The sequence below is a fragment of the Diaporthe batatas genome (genome assembly GCF_019321695.1).
Source record: "Diaporthe batatas strain CRI 302-4 chromosome Unknown Contig00010, whole genome shotgun sequence".
Lineage (NCBI taxonomy): Eukaryota > Fungi > Ascomycota > Sordariomycetes > Diaporthales > Diaporthaceae > Diaporthe > Diaporthe batatas.
In genome coordinates this window covers 208539-227902 of record NW_025408557.1, presented here as the reverse complement: position 1 = coordinate 227902, position 19364 = coordinate 208539, and the positions used below count along the sequence as shown (strand labels likewise).

General features: G+C 51.1%; 5 protein-coding genes across 5 annotated transcripts; 4 read left to right on the top strand and 1 right to left on the bottom strand.

Moving 5' to 3' along the window:
* Positions 1-2502: 2502 nt before the first annotated feature.
* Positions 2503-3226, top strand: KVR01_008407 (uncharacterized protein). The gene is made up of 3 exons (XM_044785183.1): positions 2503-2689; positions 2767-2824; positions 2887-3226. Exons 1-3 carry the CDS (start codon positions 2672-2674, stop codon positions 3045-3047), a joined length of 237 nt encoding a protein of 78 aa, XP_044642174.1. The 5' UTR covers positions 2503-2671; the 3' UTR covers positions 3048-3226.
* A 2768-nt stretch (positions 3227-5994) lies between these two features.
* On the top strand, positions 5995-7095 carry KVR01_008762 (uncharacterized protein; the record flags this gene model as incomplete). Its single annotated transcript, XM_044782250.1, has 1 exon — positions 5995-7095. One exon carries the CDS (start codon positions 5995-5997, stop codon positions 7093-7095), a length of 1101 nt encoding a protein of 366 aa, XP_044642529.1.
* Positions 7096-8938: 1843 nt separating this feature from the next.
* KVR01_008781 (uncharacterized protein) lies at positions 8939-13298 on the bottom strand. Its single transcript, XM_044784142.1, has 2 exons — positions 12957-13298; positions 8939-12824 (listed from the first exon to the last, which is right to left on the bottom strand). Exons 1-2 carry the CDS (start codon positions 13011-13013, stop codon positions 9153-9155), a joined length of 3729 nt encoding a protein of 1242 aa, XP_044642548.1. The 5' UTR covers positions 13014-13298; the 3' UTR covers positions 8939-9152.
* A 3284-nt stretch (positions 13299-16582) lies between these two features.
* Positions 16583-17663, top strand: KVR01_008498 (uncharacterized protein). The gene is made up of 2 exons (XM_044782766.1): positions 16583-16850; positions 16913-17663. The coding sequence occupies exons 1-2, from the start codon at positions 16673-16675 to the stop codon at positions 17602-17604; spliced, it is 870 nt and encodes a 289-aa protein (XP_044642265.1). The 5' UTR covers positions 16583-16672; the 3' UTR covers positions 17605-17663.
* A 438-nt stretch (positions 17664-18101) lies between these two features.
* KVR01_008731 (uncharacterized protein) lies at positions 18102-19202 on the top strand (the record flags this gene model as incomplete). The annotated part of the gene is made up of 4 exons (XM_044786659.1): positions 18102-18231; positions 18282-18299; positions 18349-18552; positions 18606-19202. The coding sequence occupies exons 1-4, from the start codon at positions 18187-18189 to the stop codon at positions 19200-19202; spliced, it is 864 nt and encodes a 287-aa protein (XP_044642498.1). The 5' UTR covers positions 18102-18186.
* Between the last annotated feature and the right edge of the window lie 162 nt (positions 19203-19364).

The window sequence follows — 19364 nt, the reverse complement described above, 5'->3', positions numbered from 1 at the left end:
CGGCGGGCCTGCGTGCCTCCAAACGCTCGCAGCTGGTCGTCGCTAGTCCCCACATATGTCCGATCTCCTCGCCTAAGCACCCCCAGATACTCAAATATGAGCGGTAGGGACCTTACAAAGACGGACACAAGCCACTACTAGGTCACTCAATTTCAATTCTATTTTCATACTGGTGCTGGACCGTGTAGCCCTTTGATTGATCCTCTCACCACATCACCAATACACACCGGGCATTGACTAGGCTTTCTGTTCCTGATCTCATTGCTATAGTATTCCTGGAAACATCACATTTCTACTTGGAAGGATCATCACCGTGGGTTCAGGCACGGTTAGAGTACAATTGTCAGCCGTGTTAGAGAAATGGGTGATCTTGTTCGTCGTGAGGGTTCCGAGTCCCTTGCAGCATTGCTGGACCACTACCTACTAGCCCTGGAGGTGGTACACATATTATGAGGCCCCTCGACTTCTTTGAAATACCTATGGGCTCTGTGGTCTTGAAAGGCCAAGGCATTTTATGCTCTCCTTATTCACATCGAACCATTCGGTATATGTCCGCAACTCTTCCTGCAACTCCAGGTTGACGTAGGTGAGGACCACGTACCAAATTTTGCCGTGGGGAAGATCTAATGAACAAAACACTACATGGTGATTCAACAACCAGTGGTACGCCAGGTCATACGCTCCGGCCGGATGAACGGCCAGCGTAGTTCACCCCGAAGACATTCGTCCGAACAAGCGATCCTTCGGACAGCGGCACCATTCAGGATCACTGCAAGAGCCTCAGGCCTCGATGTTAGTCAGTCCGCCGGCGTGAAACATCTCCCGCTGACCTTGCTCTGCGTCCTCTTTGAATTTGCGCATGGGCTTGTAGTCAATGAACCTGAAAGTCTCGCGCCCGTGAGTCTCGCGAACAAAGGTGATGATGCTGCGTACGGGTTTGGCGAGGTCAAGGAGATCACACCCACCTCATGCTTGGTCGTATTCAACGGCAACATTGTTGATGGTCGAATACCAGCTGTGGCACTCATGGTCATCCCGCCTGCTCGACGGGAACGTTTTTGTATTCTGCCAGTCAAAGCCGTGCGCGCGAATGAGAGGTCGGAATTATCATGAATTCGGAGGCAGATCAGGTCTTCAGAGGGGCGTCAACTGGTAGTGTCAAGGACTGTCGTTCGCCATTGTCGCGGGTAGATTCCATGTCGACCGAGTCCCAAGGCCGCTTGATGGCCCAAATCTCGTCCCGATCCCAATCTTTACCTCGGAGAACCCCGTGGCCTGGTCTCAGACGGCTTGACATACCGCAACATCCTCTGACGAGATTCGTGGCAGGCTATCCTTAGTCCCGAGTCTTCGAAATAGGTGGAGACGTTTCCATCTACCCAAGAAGGTCCGCTCTCTCTAAGACGCCGTGGAGCTGCGAGGCTAGCATACAAGTATATGATGTAAGACCATTCGAAGAGCTCAGGATCTCTCGTGAAGTGTACTCCCAAGTCGGTTAGGTCAACAACGGAGTCAGGGTCTTTCTTAAAGTTGCACAAGGAGAAGAAATGGACAGCTAGATCGTCACTACGGATAGCCATATCCCAAATAGCATCTGATAGCTCTTTTAGGAGGTAGTCGAAGAGGTAAAATTGTGTCATAATAACTAATAACCTAAAGCTTGAACGTGTCTGCGATTTAAGGAAGGCTGATTGCACTGCATAAAGAGAGTCGTCTTGGTGCAGATTGCCCAGTGAGGGAAGTTGTGATTGTTGAGGTTCAGTAGTTCTTGTCAATGGGGCAGGTTATCCTATGAGATACTGTCTTATTCAAGACGGTGCCCCTTAGCCTTGTCTGTGCGTCGCAAGGCTGAGGCCACAAGCACCTATCGTATTATAACTATTGTTCTCGGTATCGTGTTCTTTCTAAGCGCTAGGTCTTGAGTGCTTACCACCGTATGAGGGCGCCATGTATGTCCTCAGACGTATACGGAATAGAAGCGAAACTATATACTGTCTTATTGGAGGCGGTTTCATGAGATTTTAAACCGCACGAAGTTCATACTCTAAGATTTTGTGTATGTTTTGTTGTATGTGAGTTTGTCGTATAGGAGATTTGTTAGTGGGCACTACCCACGGAGGTCTATAGTGCGTAACGGGCTACCGACACTTTCCAGCACAATGACTTTTTGGAGGCTTGGGCAGATACTGTAAATACATGGAACTTTCAATGGATGGTGCTACAAAATCAGCCTAATCGCCACCAGTACACCTGGGCAGCAAGATCACCACTCGTGATGTGAGAGTGTGGGATCTATAATAGGTTCCGACCGGATATGGTGACTGGTGTGAGTGTACAATTCGCCCTGCAAAGTAGGCAGTGCAGTTCCGAATTAGGCATCAACTTTCGGTGGCTTTTCTGGGCGCCAAGATGGTTGGAGGCAACTCGCAGTGGTAGTCATCTGAGAGGTGTCACACTGGTGGCGCAGGAGCTACCGCGCTCGATCCTCGGATTAACTGGCAGAGTAGGTCAGAGGTATTTATGTGCTGCTCCTCTACCCAGAGTTGCATTTGCCGCTTTTTCTAAGCACTTCTTAGCGAGTTTGAAGTCCAGCAGTACGTCAACACCAAAAGCCTGTTTGAGCCATCTCCATTGTTTCAGGACACCAATCGCTCTCTTCACGCTTGCAGTCATGACCGGATCTGAACTGGTAAGTAATTAGCACTGCCATACTTGGCTCGGCTTCATATGAGACATTCCACTTGCTCACCGCACATGATTGCACAGCTTGAGAAGACCAAAAAGATTGCCGATAAGATGGCCATGGGTCTCATTAATGGAATAGGTCAGTTATCATCCCAGGATCTATCTTTGCGGACGAAAGGTTGACCTTAAAACTCGAAATAGCCGGTTCGAATGCAGCCAATTCAGGGAGTGTTGACGGCGTCAGCGGCGACGGTATTCTTCGGCCGTCAAAAGGCGGCACGTGCCCGCCCCATTTGGTGAAGAGAAGAGCGGACAAGGAGAGCATGGAAACCAAGCAGGAATCAACTGCCGAGAAAAATTGATCATTCGAAGTACCCTAAGGTAGTCTTGAAAATACTGGCTTACAGTGCTTCAAGATTAGGAGTGTGGTCCATTTGAGATTCAGCTCAAGGGCAATTACTCCACGTATTTATATCACTTGAGAAGTAGAAAGTGGTTCATATCCGGACTAACAACAATACTCATTCTTTGATGAACTAAATTATTTGCTCTGATCCGTCACGACTGGGCATGTTCTTGCCTGATAACTCCAGAGTAGCTAGAGTCCTGAAATTGAAGACCAAGACCAAGACAGACCAAGATGAGATCAAAATAACACCATACAAAAGACGGCCCAAGAGCATATGAGTCATCTGAAAATCTCAAACCATCCCTAGGATTCTCCGTTCCCATGATTCCCAGGGTTCCCCTCGCGCAGTTCCATCTCTAAGGGTAACATAAGTCCTTGTCTCCAATATCATGCAAGAACCGATCGCGCAAAAGGTGACGCACAAAGGGAGCAGGTTGATGACATTCCATTCTCCATTCCTCAACAGCTTTTGGGCAACGAGCACCAAAATGACCGACCACACAGATACGAGCTTCAGGAAACGCATCCGTAGCCCCCTGCGGAGCTTCATCATGAGTAGAACCACAAAAGCGCCTTCACACACCAGCCCACAGGTGCACGTCCTGCGGCTGGTTAGTAAGGAATGCGGCAAGGGGCCTTGGACTACCATACCATATTATCACCAGCGGGAGTATTTTGCGGTGCGAAGCAGAAATCAGGTTGGCCCCGACACAGATGCTGGGAACGTTCGCCAACATGCCCGCCGCCAAGACTGTCGGATCCATATAATAGGGAGGGATGGCTGCTGAGGTCACAGGAACGGCGAACGATGCGAGGATGACCAGCAATATGAGCGTCTTGGAGATCGTGCGAAGCCGAATAACGTGACTGCCATGTTCATTTTGTGTATTCCGACTTTCGCCTTTGAATTTGGGGTATCGAATGAAATCTTTCGGGTGCCAATGCGATTTTGGGCTTATACGACGCGCCTCGCTTTGCCCAGGCTGGGGCACTCCTCGATCTGGCCTCTCCATCCCTGGGAAACCAGGAAGCTCGCGGAGTTTTTCGTATTCATCTTCGTTTGTTTCTCTCATGATGTCCCAATGATCCAAGAATCGTTTGTCGGTTGAACTCAAAGTGAGGAAACTCCAAGACTCCACAAGGTCCTGATTCTGCGGAAAGCTTTCGTCGAAAAGATTCAAGCGCTTCTAATGTTGTCCGTTGAGAGGTGTATTCGAACGTGAACGAGAAACCTGTCGAAATTTGAATTTTGAACATTCCTAGTGGTTGTGCGGCTATGAGCTATTCTTACTTGATATTAAATACGCCGGCACATAAACTACCTAGGTAGTATGACACCTTACTTCACAAGCACCAAGGCCGCCCAAAAGCTAGCATAGCGGAGCCTATCTCGAAATCTTACGCTAGGACTAGTTTCCATCTTCGAAAGTACCATGAACCGAGCAGTACATATCCAGAAGAGAAAATCCACTGATTTCCAAATATGAATGGTGAGCGTGGGCCCGTCTGTGTAGAAGATGGAGCTCCTGAAAACCTCTGTTGTGACTTTATAAGTATAATTCAGGTATTAAGTAACTTATAAAATACCTAAACTCATAACTTATTAAAATAAAAGAAGATTTAAGTTAATTTAAAAGAAGATTTAAGTTAATTTGGAAGAAGGAAGGGTCCTAGAAATAATGGGAATTTTTTATTCTATATATGGGGAAGTAGGTGATAGTATTTCGTTTTAATAAAATACTGTTTTCCTAGCAGCTGCGGCCCCCCTTGGGGGACGGGTTAGCCCTTGAAGGTGTGGCCTGGGCCTCCACTCCAGTAGCAGTCGCACTAATGCCTCGCTTCAAGTACGATGTTAGGCTCGATTCCTTGTCAATGTCCTATAATATATGTTCCATTTTCTATCATAAGAGCCGTGAACTCGCCCATATTTATAAATATAATTAGTTTTGGCCGGTACCGGCGCTATTATAATAGTGGCTGTGCTAGGAAGGCAAGACGCAGATGTAGTTATATACCTAGGTATGCTGTCTGTCTAGTAAGAGATATACCCGCTCGACTGCGTGGTGACTTCATGTTATTTTGAATACTTCGGGCGTTATATTCGACGCTTTACTTAGCCATGGGGCGGTATATTATAATCCAGCAGGCACAGTACCTAGGTAGAAGACCTCAATGGTAACAGATAAATCACTCTGTGCTCTGTATTTAATTTAGGGGCGTAGACACACCGGTACTCCAGTCACCCTGGTAGTATTTTGCTTTGTCAATTCCATCTCGAGAAAGACAGCACAGCCTACTAGTATCGATCACGGATTTGATGCGTTGATCAAAGCTCCTCGCCCTGATCAAAGGCCTGAATAGTGTCGGCACCGCCTTTCCTATCCATCGGGATGCACTCAAAGTTAGCCTAAAAGCCCTCATCCGTTGGTACATCTTGTACTAGGTACGGTTGGAGTTAGTGCAACTCGCGGTTGAGCAATACCCTATCTAAGAAAGTTGAACCTGGGTGAGTGCTGTGCGGTCTTAAACCAGGGGTAACCTGACTTGCAAGATGCCTGTGGTCGCTGAACCCCCTCGCCGGTAGAGCACTATCCTATCTCGCCGTCGCTGCATCCTAGTCTGTATAACCTCACTTTCCCCCTTCCGTACTAAACGCTCTAGTCAAGGTCTGACTGGTATCCACACTCAAGTACAAGAAGGTGTGGTGGGTTTGGATATGAATACGTAGGCATTGCCTCCTCTCAAAGCCCATCCTAATTCTATATGGTTTCACCTGTATGCTACTTGTATAATCACATTTCTTTGATGGGACAGCTGTTTCTTACTTTGTTCTATGATTCTCATTTCATACATTCTTTCAATACCTAGAGCTGTTCAGCTAAGCAGAGAAAATCGTGACCATGGAAATCGAATCCGCCATCTCCGAGTGGCTCCGAAAGGACCGAACCGAACCCGCCAAGATGCCTCCCGGCTTCACGCCCCCCTACGAACTGTACACCGCCCGCTTCCCCAAAGTCATAAAAGACATAGTCATGGCGATAATCGGCGTTCAGTACAAGTCAGCCGAGCTCAACGACGGCACCAGCCTAAAGAAAATTTCCTCATTCATCTCCTCTGACGTCGTCGACCCCACCGCGCGCCCGGCGTTCCACGAGGTTGCCGCTGTGACTGATAACCATGGGTTCTACAACGTTGCGCTGTTTGCGTACTGGCCTAGCACGGAGGCCTACAGGGAGTGGTCTGTGAACAGTGGCTTTAATGGCTGGTGGAGCAAGCTCGAACCGGATGGGGAAGCTGGACATGGATGGTTCATGGAGGTGTTTTTGCCGACGGCGGACCGGCTCGAGACTGTGTTTACCACAGCCACGCCCGAGGGCGCTGCGCACATGCGAGAGAAGTTGAGCGGTCCGATCAAAGAGCACGTATACTGGGGTAGTATGCGAGACCGCCTGCCCATTTCACAAACGGACAAGCTTCTGGGGGAAGACAGCGATGATCAGTCACACGTTAAGGCGCCCGTCGCAAACGGCACAAGCCTCTCACGACGAGTCCGCGTTCCTGGAAAGAAGAACCTGGCCGTCATCCGCTCCGGGCAGGACTGGTCAGCAGCGCTGGAGGAGGAGCGAGAGCTCTACCTCAAGTCGATGCAGCCGCCGCTGATCAGAGGAATGGAGTACCTCCGCGACCACGGTGACGAGGTCGGCTGTTTCAGCTGCCGCTTCATGGATATCGTCGATCCCATTACTGGCAACGTGGAAGGCAGCGGCACAGAGCGAACCTTTGGGCTGGCGTATTTCGATACCCTGTCCTCATTGGAGCGCTGGAGCAAGGAGCACAGGACGCACCTGGCCATATTTGGGGAGTTTGGAAAGTATGCGAAGAGGTTGGGGGACCGGATGAGCCTGAGTTTATTCCATGAGGTGTTGGTGCTCGAGGCGGATCAGCAGTTCTTCGAGTATATCGGATGCCACGGAGGGACTGGGATGCTGAGGTCACTATAGGTTGTCTATTTTGGGAGGTCTAGTGTCCGTACGATGATACAATGGTTATAAGAATCGCAGTCTGTATACTCACTGGCATTTCTAGCCACCTGGGCATACCACGCACAGGTCCAAGGCAGGTCCCCAGATTTACCCGTAGACTCCAACTCCAATGCTGTCATGCATCAATGAACATTCAGCTCCGTGACGGCCCAAATTACAGTAAAGAGATCTTGTCGAGACGCACTGACCACAAGCAAGTCCTGCTCTTTGTTTCCCCGTTTGCACAGCTGTGCGGCCTCAGGCAGATCTTGAAACTCAAACAAACACCAACATTTCTACTGGCCTCCCCGCTTCTTCAAGTGGTACTCTACCTGGCCAATTTTCCACTTCAACAACTTCTTCTACAGCCGTGCAAACGTCTTTCGATTTCTGGCATACGTCCACCCGTATGACGGCACAACCATGGCTCAGGAGCGTGGATGGGGTCTCGATCGCGTGCCAGCCGAGATCCTCCTGATCATTATCGGCTCAGAAGAAACGCAGCTTGTTTCTCCTCGCGGAAAATGTCAGCACAAGATTCTGTCGCCTCGTGATCTTATCTCGCTGGCATGCACGGGTCGCCGCTATTACGAAATTGCTCTCTTTACAGCATACGAGAGACATGTCGACGAGGAAAAAGGCTTAGCCAGTAGGTAATTGGCAGAAATATGCTGAACGGGCCTCTGAAGCAACAGATCTACCAAGGTAATAAGCTAACAATACGTTACAAGTCTACTGGGCCATCGAAAACGACCAATACAGAATCCTGCAATGGCTTGTTGAGAATGGTGTCGATGTCAATATGCGCGACAAGAACCGTCGTCTTGGTTACCCCCTCGATGTCGGCGAAAGCTTCCGTGAACACGACCTCGAAAGGACGAAGGCATTCATACGGCCTCGCGATAAAGCATATTTCTCACCGCTGGCATGGGCCGCAAGCCATGGTAAAGATTTCATGGTGAAATACTTGTTGCGTCACGGCGCCGATATCGAGCAAATTTCATGGAATCTCTGCCCCTGTCGGCCTGATAAAATTCTCCGCTGCCCTGAAACGTTCCCAGAACCTTTGGGATTCTACTCGAGAGACCCAGACGACGACGACGACGACGACGACGACGACGATGACGATGACGACGACAACAGTGTCGAACGTGTCGAATTTGAAGAGTTCAAACCGCTGCACTACGCTCTTTGCAATGGGAAGGAGTCGACAGCACGACTGTTGATGGAGCGGGGTGCCAATGTCAACATATTAGGAGAAGCCAGCGGGCTTACCGCGCTCCATATCGCCACACGCTGGGAGCTCAACGACACGATCGACTATCTGTTGAACAAGTGTCGTGTCAACATCAATCAAGAAGGCTTCTTTGGCCTCACTGCTCTGCACATGGCCCAAGTCGCAGAGAGAGACGACCTAGTGGACAAGTACCTGGACCATGGCGCAGACATCAATTCTCAGTTCACATGCGAGTCCGGCCCCCAGTCCGGCCCTTGGACAATTTTTATCATGGCATGTGTAGCTGGCGATCACGGACGAGCACGGGAATATTTGGAAAGAGGCGCAAACCCCCACCTTGTCTTCCAGCACGAGGCCGACGACTTCCCATGGACAGTGATGAGACTCATCTATGGGTTTAGTAGCAGGGCAGATGATTATCCGAGGACGGCTACGTATGAGAGAATGAGGTTGGAGAGTGAGATACTTGCGAGTTGCGGGAGAAGCCTTGCAGATACCCGAAAGAGCAGGGTCTAGCAAGCGAGTGGAGACCATTGAATCCATGGTCTTGTCTCTTGCGGAACAGAAGTTTAGAGAATCAGAAAACTGGGGAAACCGAAAACTGGAATTGATTGTTTGTTGCCTTCGAAAGAAGGTTGTCTTGGTCCATCACTGAGACACCAGGCAATAGACGGTCTGCTAAATACAGCAAGGCCAGCTTGCTTCTAAAATCCGATCCCCCGAGCAAATAAATTCCGAGTCCTGGGTCACGAACAGTTTCGTGCTTAATCCGCGTATATATGAAGTATATGCGGTCCATTCATACTGTAGTCAAAGGCTCTCCTGCGTCATGAAATGGTGGATTCCTGACACGCTCCCGAGGTTCGTTGCCCTGCAGCCCGCTACTCGTCCTCTCCTCTTCTGAGATTTCAGTTGGTTGTTTTCGATCAAAGTCATTTCCCCCTTTTAGTACGATTGGTTTCCGCTCGGTCAGTTCATATGAAGTGACTTGGGGACTTCCTAGTGCTGTATGTTCGATTGCTGCAGTGTCGGAGACGGTTTTCTCTTGTATCTTCCCAGAGATAGGGAAGCGAGTGTGCGCACGACTTGGTTTAATCGCGGATTGGACAGCATCGGCTTCTCCGGATTGGACGGCGGCACGTAGTGCGGCAACTGCGTCGTTGGCATCAACCACCTCGTCTTGCCCGTTCTCGAACGAGAATCGTTTCCTCAGTGGCAGTCGTGGCTCTTGGGTCGCCCGGGGTTGGCTTGTTTGCTTCGGCGGTGACGTTTGTGGAGGAGGATCACATGATTCCGAAACTAGACTGGCCTGCGTTCTAGGCTTCTCTGGACGATCATGCAAGGCCATGGTGTCGTCTGCAACAGGCGACCTTGGATTGGAAATTGCAGCCCTCTTTGCGGTCGAGCTTGGCTTCTCCTTCGCATCTTCCGTTTCTGTCTCGCTACCCATAGACTCGTAGCCGGAATCATTGTTGTCGTTCTCCGGCACGGTGATGGCGTCATTCTCCAGCGAGGAAATGGCCCTCTGCAAGTCCTGATACACCAGCCCATCGCGGAAGCGGTTCTTGAACTCCAGCGCCATTATCTCGAGGTCAAGCTTCACGGCATGGCGACCCTCTGCGTCAGTGATGTCGGCCAGTGAGACCAGGACCGATGATATTGACTGCAAGAGCGGATCCACTTGTTTGACAGCAGCACGGCGGACTTTCCTGCCCGGTTTGGGCCTGTCGGATGCGCTCGTGGCTTCTATGATCGTCTCCTGGCTGGTCAAAGCGGGAGGCTCGTCTCCCAACATCAACATTACCCGGGCTTCGTGTTCACCGAAGCTCATCCCGGACGGGCTGGTGCTCTCGAGAACCATATTGCAAGACTTGACACCACTGGGTTTCGCCCGCATTGCAGTGTCCCAATATTCCTCGACCTCAAAGTCTGAGCGGCAGAGATATGGGTCAAAGACTCTGTGCGACTCAAAGTACTCGACATAATCGCCTGATAACTCCACAATGGGATTTGACTCTGGCATGTCCGCCTCGGTATCTTCGTCGCTCATGAAGCTCTCTTCCTGCACGTCCTCTAGCTGAGGTTGACGACGTCTGTGTCCCCTGATATCGACATATGGGACACGATTCTTGAACGTAAAATTGTCATCTCCAAACCCATTCTCCGGGAGTGCATCCACACATGGCGAGAATACTCCATGTCCACCACCGCTTTTCGAGACTGGCGCTAAAGGTGCTTCATCCCCGCTCGTTGGATCATTTTCATTGTCAGCATCCATTTCGTGGGCGCTTGTGTCGGAGTTCCCAATGCTGTCCGGAGACCAGTACTGGCGCCGATACTCTGGGTCTTTCACCTGTCCAACGTTCTCTGTCGTCATGCGCTCCATGTACAACAGCTTGAATTCCTTGGACTTGCCCACGCCCCCCAACTCCTCGTCCCGATGAGCCTTCCGCAGGCGATTCCTAGACCTTTTGAACCCGAGGGTGGTGTTGAGCCAGCCAGACCTTAGCGCCGACCTGTCTTGCACGGGGCTCGGAACGTCGGCGTGGTCGACTGTTGGCGATGCAGGCGGTTTAGCAGCTCTTTGTTGTTGAACTCTTCTCCCGCCAAACATCCGAGAGAACCTGCGCTTTATTGGTGACGCTGACTCCGGGGATGTTGGTGGAGAGACCTCGTCATCTGCGTCCCCATTGGTGCTGGGGTCAGAGCTGGATACAGGAGAACTCTCTGCAGACGACTCAGACTCCGGTACATAAGCTATCTTGCTTGTATCGGCTTCGTATCGCAGCTGCTGAGCAAACTTGACTTTCAGCGGCGAATTGCCGTTGTAAGTATTGTTCCTTTTGAGGCCTGCTGTCGGGTGAGAGGTGGGACATGTATCAGGCCCGGAGCCATCCAGCTCGTGCAAGCCAGGCGTGACCTTTGGTACAAGAGAAGAAAAGTCAGGGAGGTTATCACCCAGAACAGTGAAGAGCATATTTGGGTGCATGGTGACAAATTCAACCTCATCCTTCGGGTGCTTGTAGGAGAAGTTGGCTGGGATCTGTGAATGGTAGACCTCGGCGTGCATCCAATCGCCCTTGATCTCATATATCATCACCAGAAGACCCTGGGTTTGGGCATAGTCGTCGGCATCGATCTTCTCCTTCTTTAGAAGCTTCTTCTTAGCCATTAGCGCTTCCCTGCAGACGGTCAGAGCCTTGTCAAAGTGGTAGAGCGACAAGTGGACCAGAGCCATGGAGTGAAGCAGATTGCAGACGACCGCATCCACAGCTGCCTTGTTCTTGGCGAGGCCCGTTATGATGGGATCTGCTGCTTCCCATCGACGCTGCAGGAGGTAGCACAGCGCGAGTTGTACCTGCAGGTTGCGGAATGCTTCATTGTCAGACTTGCTTCCAACCTCGCGTTTCATGGCCTCCTGCAGGAACTCGATCGCCTTGTCGAAGTCGCGCTCCTTGATACGGTCTTTGGCGAGCTCTTCCAGGCCGTCGAGAAAAAGGCGCTCGAACTCGACATCATCGTCTTCTTCGTCCTCGACGGTAGCCCCGGCCACCGAGCCTGATACTGTAACAGTTTCCGCTACGCCAGAGAACGATAGCGGGCGGGGGCTGCCCAAATCAGTCGAAAGGCGAGGTGATCGAGGTCTTCTACGTGGCCGAGATTTGTTGGTATGCTCACCAGCTGGGGTGAAGCTCGGGCTTGTCAGCCCTGACGATGATGACCTGCGATGCTGGCGCCACTCGCGAACGTACTCCTCAACGCGCTCCCTCCTGAATGACGGCAGATCGCCCATGAGACTCACATCAACATCTGCCCCTGGATAAGTCTGCCATGGCGCGCCGTTCCGTGAGCCATCGCGTATAGTACTGGCTGTTGAGCTCGCCGCGCTGTGGAAGTGCCTCGCCGCCTGGGCGAGATTTTTGAGGTTCCGGGCCACACGCGCGTCAGAATAGTCCGCAGGCCGGTGGGCAAAGCTCCCTGCCGGCCGAACGGATGCCCGCAGGGCTTCGTCGATAGATGACTTCAGACGATCGAGCTCGAAAAGTATGGCTTCCTGGGATGCATTGTTCCTCAAGGACAAGGAGACATTGATCGTCTGAAGCATTGTCTGGAGAGCCCAGTTCGACTTGTGCACCTTGTCCCTGAAAGCCGCGAGCTCCCCACCGTACACGTTGAGGTTCACCACGGCCTTCACCCTCCACGCCCAGGCCTTGCCCTTGACCGTCTCCTTGATTTTCTGCACCAGCACGCCCAGAGAATTCAGCGTCACATGACAGTCGTCCAGTGCAAGTTCGCACTGCTTCCATAGGTCGTCTTCCACCAGCGCTAGGTCAAGTGCGTTGCGGCCCTTGAGGGTGCGATCTATGGCCTCGAGGCCTGAGGTCAGGCCTTCAAGCTCGTCGCACAGGCTTGTGATTCGATTCTCGGCTCCGCGGCACTGGTTGATAAAGCCGCATAACGAACTCGTGATCTAGGCCTTTGTCAGTATTCTGCCTAGTCGCGACACCAACATTAGGACTATGATTCCTAGGACTGAACCTTGGAATATGCCTCGCACTTTCTCAAGGAGGGTAAGATGCTGATGGAAATCGGGCTAACTTACGGAGCCGGCTGCTTGGATGAGCGTGATTGCGGACGTGGTGATCGAAAGCGGATCCATGTCGGAATCGGCCCGCTTCGGGGCTGCCCTGATTTCCCAATCGGAGTTCTCAATGTGATGGGTATCAGCCAGAGCTCATAGGACAAAACATCACCCAGTGTTTACTTGAAACTCGAAATTATAACGACTGCTGAGGTCGATGTATTACGCCAACTTGACCCATCAAGAACTTGGGAATTGAAAGAGAGCGATCACACTGCGATCGCAGTCAGGTGGGCACTTGGCTGGCTCAAGCTGGTGCCTGCAAAAACCTGAATGTCTGACCCTGGCTGCGTGCGCAGTCTCACCTCCGCTATATCGCGGGCGTACTAGGCGTTGCTCATAGTCACATCGGGGCTGAGCAGACACACACGGAATAATTAGCGAGGCTCTTTGCTGGGCTTATCGCTTGTTATGGTGGCTCAGGCTCCCTCAGCTGAACACCCTTACAGGTCTTGCAGGGCGTGCCTGCATTAGTCTCCAGAAATGCTGACTCCCCCACGACGCATTATTGGAGGCTGAGCAACAGTGGCTTGAATTACTGCTCGCCATTTGATTGGCGGGGAACGAATGGATTGACGAACCAGGAGGGAGGATGTAGAAAAACCAAGGATGGCATTTCAGCAGGCATTTTGCACTGAGAAAAAATATGTGGCTGTCTGCAACGCTCCGCACGCGGTATTGCCGAGGCCCGTTCTTCCAGAAATCGACGTGATAGGCTTAATTGAGTTAATTATTGTTGTAAAAAGTCAACATCAGGGCATTCGTACTCTCCGCCTATGAAAATCGCAGACGGAGGGTTTTCTCTGACGCCTCAGCCCACCTACTGCCCAGGGATCTTGTAACCCCGGGGAACCATGCAGTTGAAAACGCCTTGCGGGTCAACGGCCTGTCTGACCTTCTTGAAAAACGCAACGCGCTCCAAACTATCCCCTAGGATAGCTTCCAATGACGTCCTGACCCTGGTCTCTATTCGCATGATTCGCAAAGATGTACGGGTTGTACCGTTTGGCTTCGCCGATGATGCCGTCCACAAAAGCACGTGAAGTGCTATTCACAACAGCATCATCACTCGCAATCGCCCAGTAAGCCGACAATTCGACTATCACGAGTGACTCTGTCCGATCAGCCGGGCTGAGGATGTTCGTGGTGGCGTGGCATTGATACATTGATCTCCATACAGTTTATATGTATGGGGATTAAAAACGAAACCACACGAAGGGAGGAAGCGGCTCTAACACCAGCACGAAGTCGATGCTGGGAACGTCCTTGATCGATGAGCAATGTGAATGCAATTTTCAGTATGCGGCTTGAAGGAATTCCTTGGTGGATAAGAGTGTTACTTGATAGGTGAGGGGTCTGTTGGTTGTCAGACAGGTGATTGGGAAGAAGACAAACACAATAAATAGGTGCCACTATACCTAACACCTCCAGGATTCAACACGGCAGTGGTTCCGGCTTTAATGCAACATTGAAATGACTCCTTGCAGCTACCTCACATAAACAATCGCCACGCGGACACCACCAGAACCATAGCTAGTCCGAGCGTCCCATCACCCACCACCCCATCCCTCAGAGCGGAAGACAGCAGTACTACCAATTGTGTGTATAAGGAATTAGTTGCCCTTACTATAAAAGTAATATAGTATATAAAGTTAGATATTAAAAAGGGCTCTTTAAATATTAAGTTAGTATACCTTTATAATAGATTACACTACTATTAATAAATATTAACCTTATTATTACTAGTAAGTTATATAAAGCTAAGCTTATAATGAATAATTATCTAATTATTTAAACTATTACTTATATAATTACCGCATGGGATAACGATATAAATAGACTTACTATTAATATCGATATAAATAGGCTTAGATACAGCAGTTTAGGGGTAGGTTTTAGTGTCATTGTTGTTGATTGACATAGTGGTGGGATGACGGGAGAGGCTATTTCCTGTTTCGGAAGCGACAGATGTGAATAGCCTAGTGAAAATAGTGACTGTGTATATAGAGAGACAGGCTGTATTGTCGACAGGCAAGTGGCTTCGGCAGGACACTCGAGCGTGTGGCGGGAAATGCAGAAGAGAGTTATGTTCTAGAGTTGTCGTTTCCGCTTGCCAGTTTCCGACGAACAAAATTTCTGAATAGGTATAGAGAGGAGAAGAACAACACTTTCCAACAAGCGCGGGTAGGACCTGAGTAATAAATAGCGTAGTGGACTGCATATGGCCTAGGCGAACTCAATACCGTGGGTCAGGCTTCGATCGCCTGCCATAACTTCCGGTATTACCGGTATTACCCACCTGCAAGTCACACCCAGTTGCTGAGGGTTCAAGCAGTGGGCATCCTATGCAACAGCGGAAGTCCTCCATCTCCTCAGTCTATACCTTGGGCAGAAACCACTCGAAGCTTAGCCCTGAATTAAACCGAATCGAATATCGTGTACGATTCCGTCTTAGCCTGGGGTTCAACCGAATATTAGAAGTTGAATTTATCACACCAGCCTGCTGCTGCAATGTCGAAACACGTGGTTAACTCACCCGTCTTTCCATTATGGAATCCTTCGCTTTTGAAGCCAATGTCACCCTGCTAACTACTAACAGCTAGTCACTGACATTGATGCATGTGTTCCCTGTTCTGCGGACACTGCCCGAGTGGTAATGTCTCTGTTGGCCCAGAAGGAGGATGGCCTTGGCACTTGGTGCCAAGAACAGCCACCTACTGCTGTTCGGCCCAGTACGGTGGACTCCCGACTGAAGGATGGAATCCTCTCCGTGACATTTTCATCGAGACCGCCGAGACACAGGCAATGGTTATGGACGAAGGCATCTCAAACCACCCACACAATCGCCACCTGGGCATGAAGTACCATGAGACATTGAGAGGGTCGAACTTGATGCAGAGGAAGTGGAGGCGGTGAAGCGGGTGAACGCGTACATCCTGTTCTCATCCAACTGATAATAAATGGACAAGTGTAAGTATCTAGCACCTATCGTATTTTCACCACTATTATCGACACTGTATGTGTTTTCTAAACGCTGGATCTTGGGCTTTTACCACTGTATGAAGGCGCCGCATACGTTTTATATGTAACTATGGGGATTGTAAACGAAACCACTTGCCTTTGGCTTGTGTGGCCTTTCAGCACATAGTATTCGACGAGTGTTCTTAAGCGGAGCGTGCGGCCATTGGACTCTATACCTGCAGCCAAAGAGGCTCAACTTGGCTTGGAAAGACGTAAAGCCGATTGAAAGTCACTTGCTCAGTCCTATTGTTTTACAAAGCCTCCCTCCCCGTGCCTCAGCCAAGGCGGAAGTCGTTGCTTGCGGGCACCTAGGGACCAACTGCGTTGGGTGCCAATGACATCGTTTCTGCCATCTACAAATCAGATCAAACCAACTGTGCCGACTGGCAGCCATTCGTAGGTGCAGGTACGGGTGAGAAACGTGCTGATAGGCCATCGTAGTGGCGGGATCGCTCTCGGCTGATACATGTCATGTTTCTTGCGGCTGTAGCGCGATCCGTTGCTGGTGTGCATGACGGGATGAAGCTTGCCGATCTCTTGGCAATTTGTCTGCGCCGCGTTCAATAAGAAGTGGTGCCTGTGTCGCGGCCCAAACTTCAAGAGGGCAATAATCTCTTCTTGAAGATCAAAATCGCTATAGCATACTATCAGTCACGATGATGATCACGACCTACAAACTAGTCGCCCTCGCCCTTGCGGCATGCCCAGGTCTGGCCATTCCGCCACCAGAATTCGGATTTGTCGACAGCGGCAACCACACCGAACTCAGCGTAGCTTTCACCTTCGATGGCAACACAACGGTGGTCCAGGAGGGCCAGCTCTTCGGAGGAAACAGTAAGCTCGCCAGTCACGACGATCCGCGCCTTATCATCATGTTCCGCTGACGCTTTTCTTAGTCACAAGCCAACAACCGGCACTGGCCGTGAACCCAGCCGCCTACCAGTCTATCGCCGACTACAACGGCAACTATGTCATCCTCATGGTAGATCCGGATGCGCCGTCACCAGACAACCCGACCAGGCGCTTCATCCTCCACTGGCTTGCCGCAAACGTCACCCAAAACACCGAGGCGCAGGCGCCTCTGACCGGCCAGCGCGCCCTGACGAACAGCACGCCAGCTCTTGTCCCGTACCGCCCTCCCATGCCACCGACCAACTCTAGCGCCCATCGCTACATCATCTACGCCTTCGCCCAGCCGGACAACTTCGCCATCCCGGAATCCTTCGCCGGCTTCAGCGACCAGAACCGGTCCATGTTCAGCCTCGACCGCTTCATCAGCGAGGCCCGACTCGACCGGCCGGCCGCCGGCGAGTTCTGGTACGTGAGCCGCGAGCCCGAGGTCCCGGGAACCTTCATCGCCCTCGCCGGTGGCGCATACCCCGGTGGCAACGGCGAGGCCATCTTCTCATCTGGCTCGGGGAGCGCGACTGCCACAGCGACGTCGTCTGCCGATGGCACGTCGAGCACCGGTGGGGCGGGAAGCACCGAAACGTCAGGTGCCAGCTTCGTGGAGAAGACCTCATTCACAGGACTTTTCACGTGGTTCGTCGGTGCCGGAGGACTCTTGGGCTTGGATCTTCTACTTTAATAGTTATAACTCCAAGGTTACCCTAAGGTATGGGAATTGGCACGTCTTTTGAATTGGACATTGGATGGGTGGAAGAGTTACATTTCTCCATCACGCCCTGTAGGGGGCCATAGGTAATTCTTTCTTTGAACGCAATACGGATGGTGATGAAAAAGTGAGCTGCCGATTATGAAGGGGGGATTTAATTGGTAGTGTACGTGATGCTTTAATAAAGGGGCGTTGACTAAAGTTCAGGCATGTGAAATGAACGAATTGGCATTGTAAATTTTTTTCAACCTTCAGGTCTTTCAGCGTTTACCACTATATGGAGGTGCCGCATACGTTTTATATGTATGGGGATTAGAAACGAAACCACACGTCTTCGGACGTGTACAGCAATCTTATGAGTCGCAGCGGCTTAGTCAGCCTTGTACGGGTGACCTATCTGTTCCTTCGGGTCCGAATGTTCGATGCCGACCGTCTCCTCTCTCGTAGACCTACGAGAGAAGAGGTATGTCCTAGGCTGCCCCATCCTCATTTTACATGCTTTCTACGAGCAAAGCTCACAATTATAAAAATCAACGAACGTAGTTAGGATTTAGTATGGATGTCCCAGCCGCCGCCAATGCCTTGGGAACACTGGGCGCAGTGAGCATCTCATAGCCTCCACAACATGAAGGTAAACTTACACATCGCAGGTCTGCTGGTCAATCCAGGTCCGTTACAAATCTCCCTTGAACCAATACCCATTTAACAAGAGACCAGCTCATCCCGCAAATCATCATCAACTACCGTCGTCACAATGCAACCGGCCTCCAGCCCTCGATGATGATGCTCTGGGCATGGGCCGGCGTGCCTCTGGGCGTCTACAACATCGTCGAGGACTTCAACATCGCCCTGCGCGTCCAGCCCCAGATTCTGACTTTCCTGAGTCTTATCACCTGGATTCAGTGCTACTACTATGAGCGGGTAGGCATTCCAATCCCACGGATCTTCTTCACCTTGTGCGACTAACATGTCAGAACTGGTCCGTCCTCCGCTCCTTCACCGTCGCGACTCTTATCGCAGCAGTCATGGCCGGGATCCAGACAGCCCTCGTCTTCGCTCTGCGCATCCCCAAGTACCGCGGCACCGAGTGGCCGATGATCGTCATGGCCGTCCTCTCCGCGGCGCTGCTCGCCGCCGGCGTTTTGCGGCATTATTGGGACATCTACGTTCACCGCACCGTCCGCGGCATTTCATTCATCTTTGTCGCAATCGATGCCGCTGGGGACGTCTTCTCCCTCGCGTCAATCATGTTCCAGCCCTCGGTTGACGTCCTCGGTGTCATCATCTACGCCACCGAGTTCGTGCTCTGGTGCGGCGTGTTCGCCTGCGGGGGATATTACAACTTCCTGCCGTGGTTCTGCGAGAAGATGCTTGCGAGGGAGGACGCCGAGCGTGCCAGTCCCGCTGAAATGAGCTCTGGCCAAGGAGAAAACGTTTCGCCGGGTGTTGGAATCGCGTTACATGATTTACCCTCCTCAACATCAGTCTTTCGAACCGCATCACACGGAGACTCCGAGCTTCGCCCCAGAACTGTTGCGTCTCGCCACAGTGAACTTGATATCACAGCCTAGAGGTTTGCAAGGTTCTCGCTTCGAAAGCACCCAAATATAAAATGTATACGGTGCTTCGTACAGCGGCAAACGCTCAAAGACCCAACGTTTATTATATACTAATGCTGGAATAACGCAATACGTGACACGTCTGAGATTAGTATCTTTTCTTTCAGGAGTTAA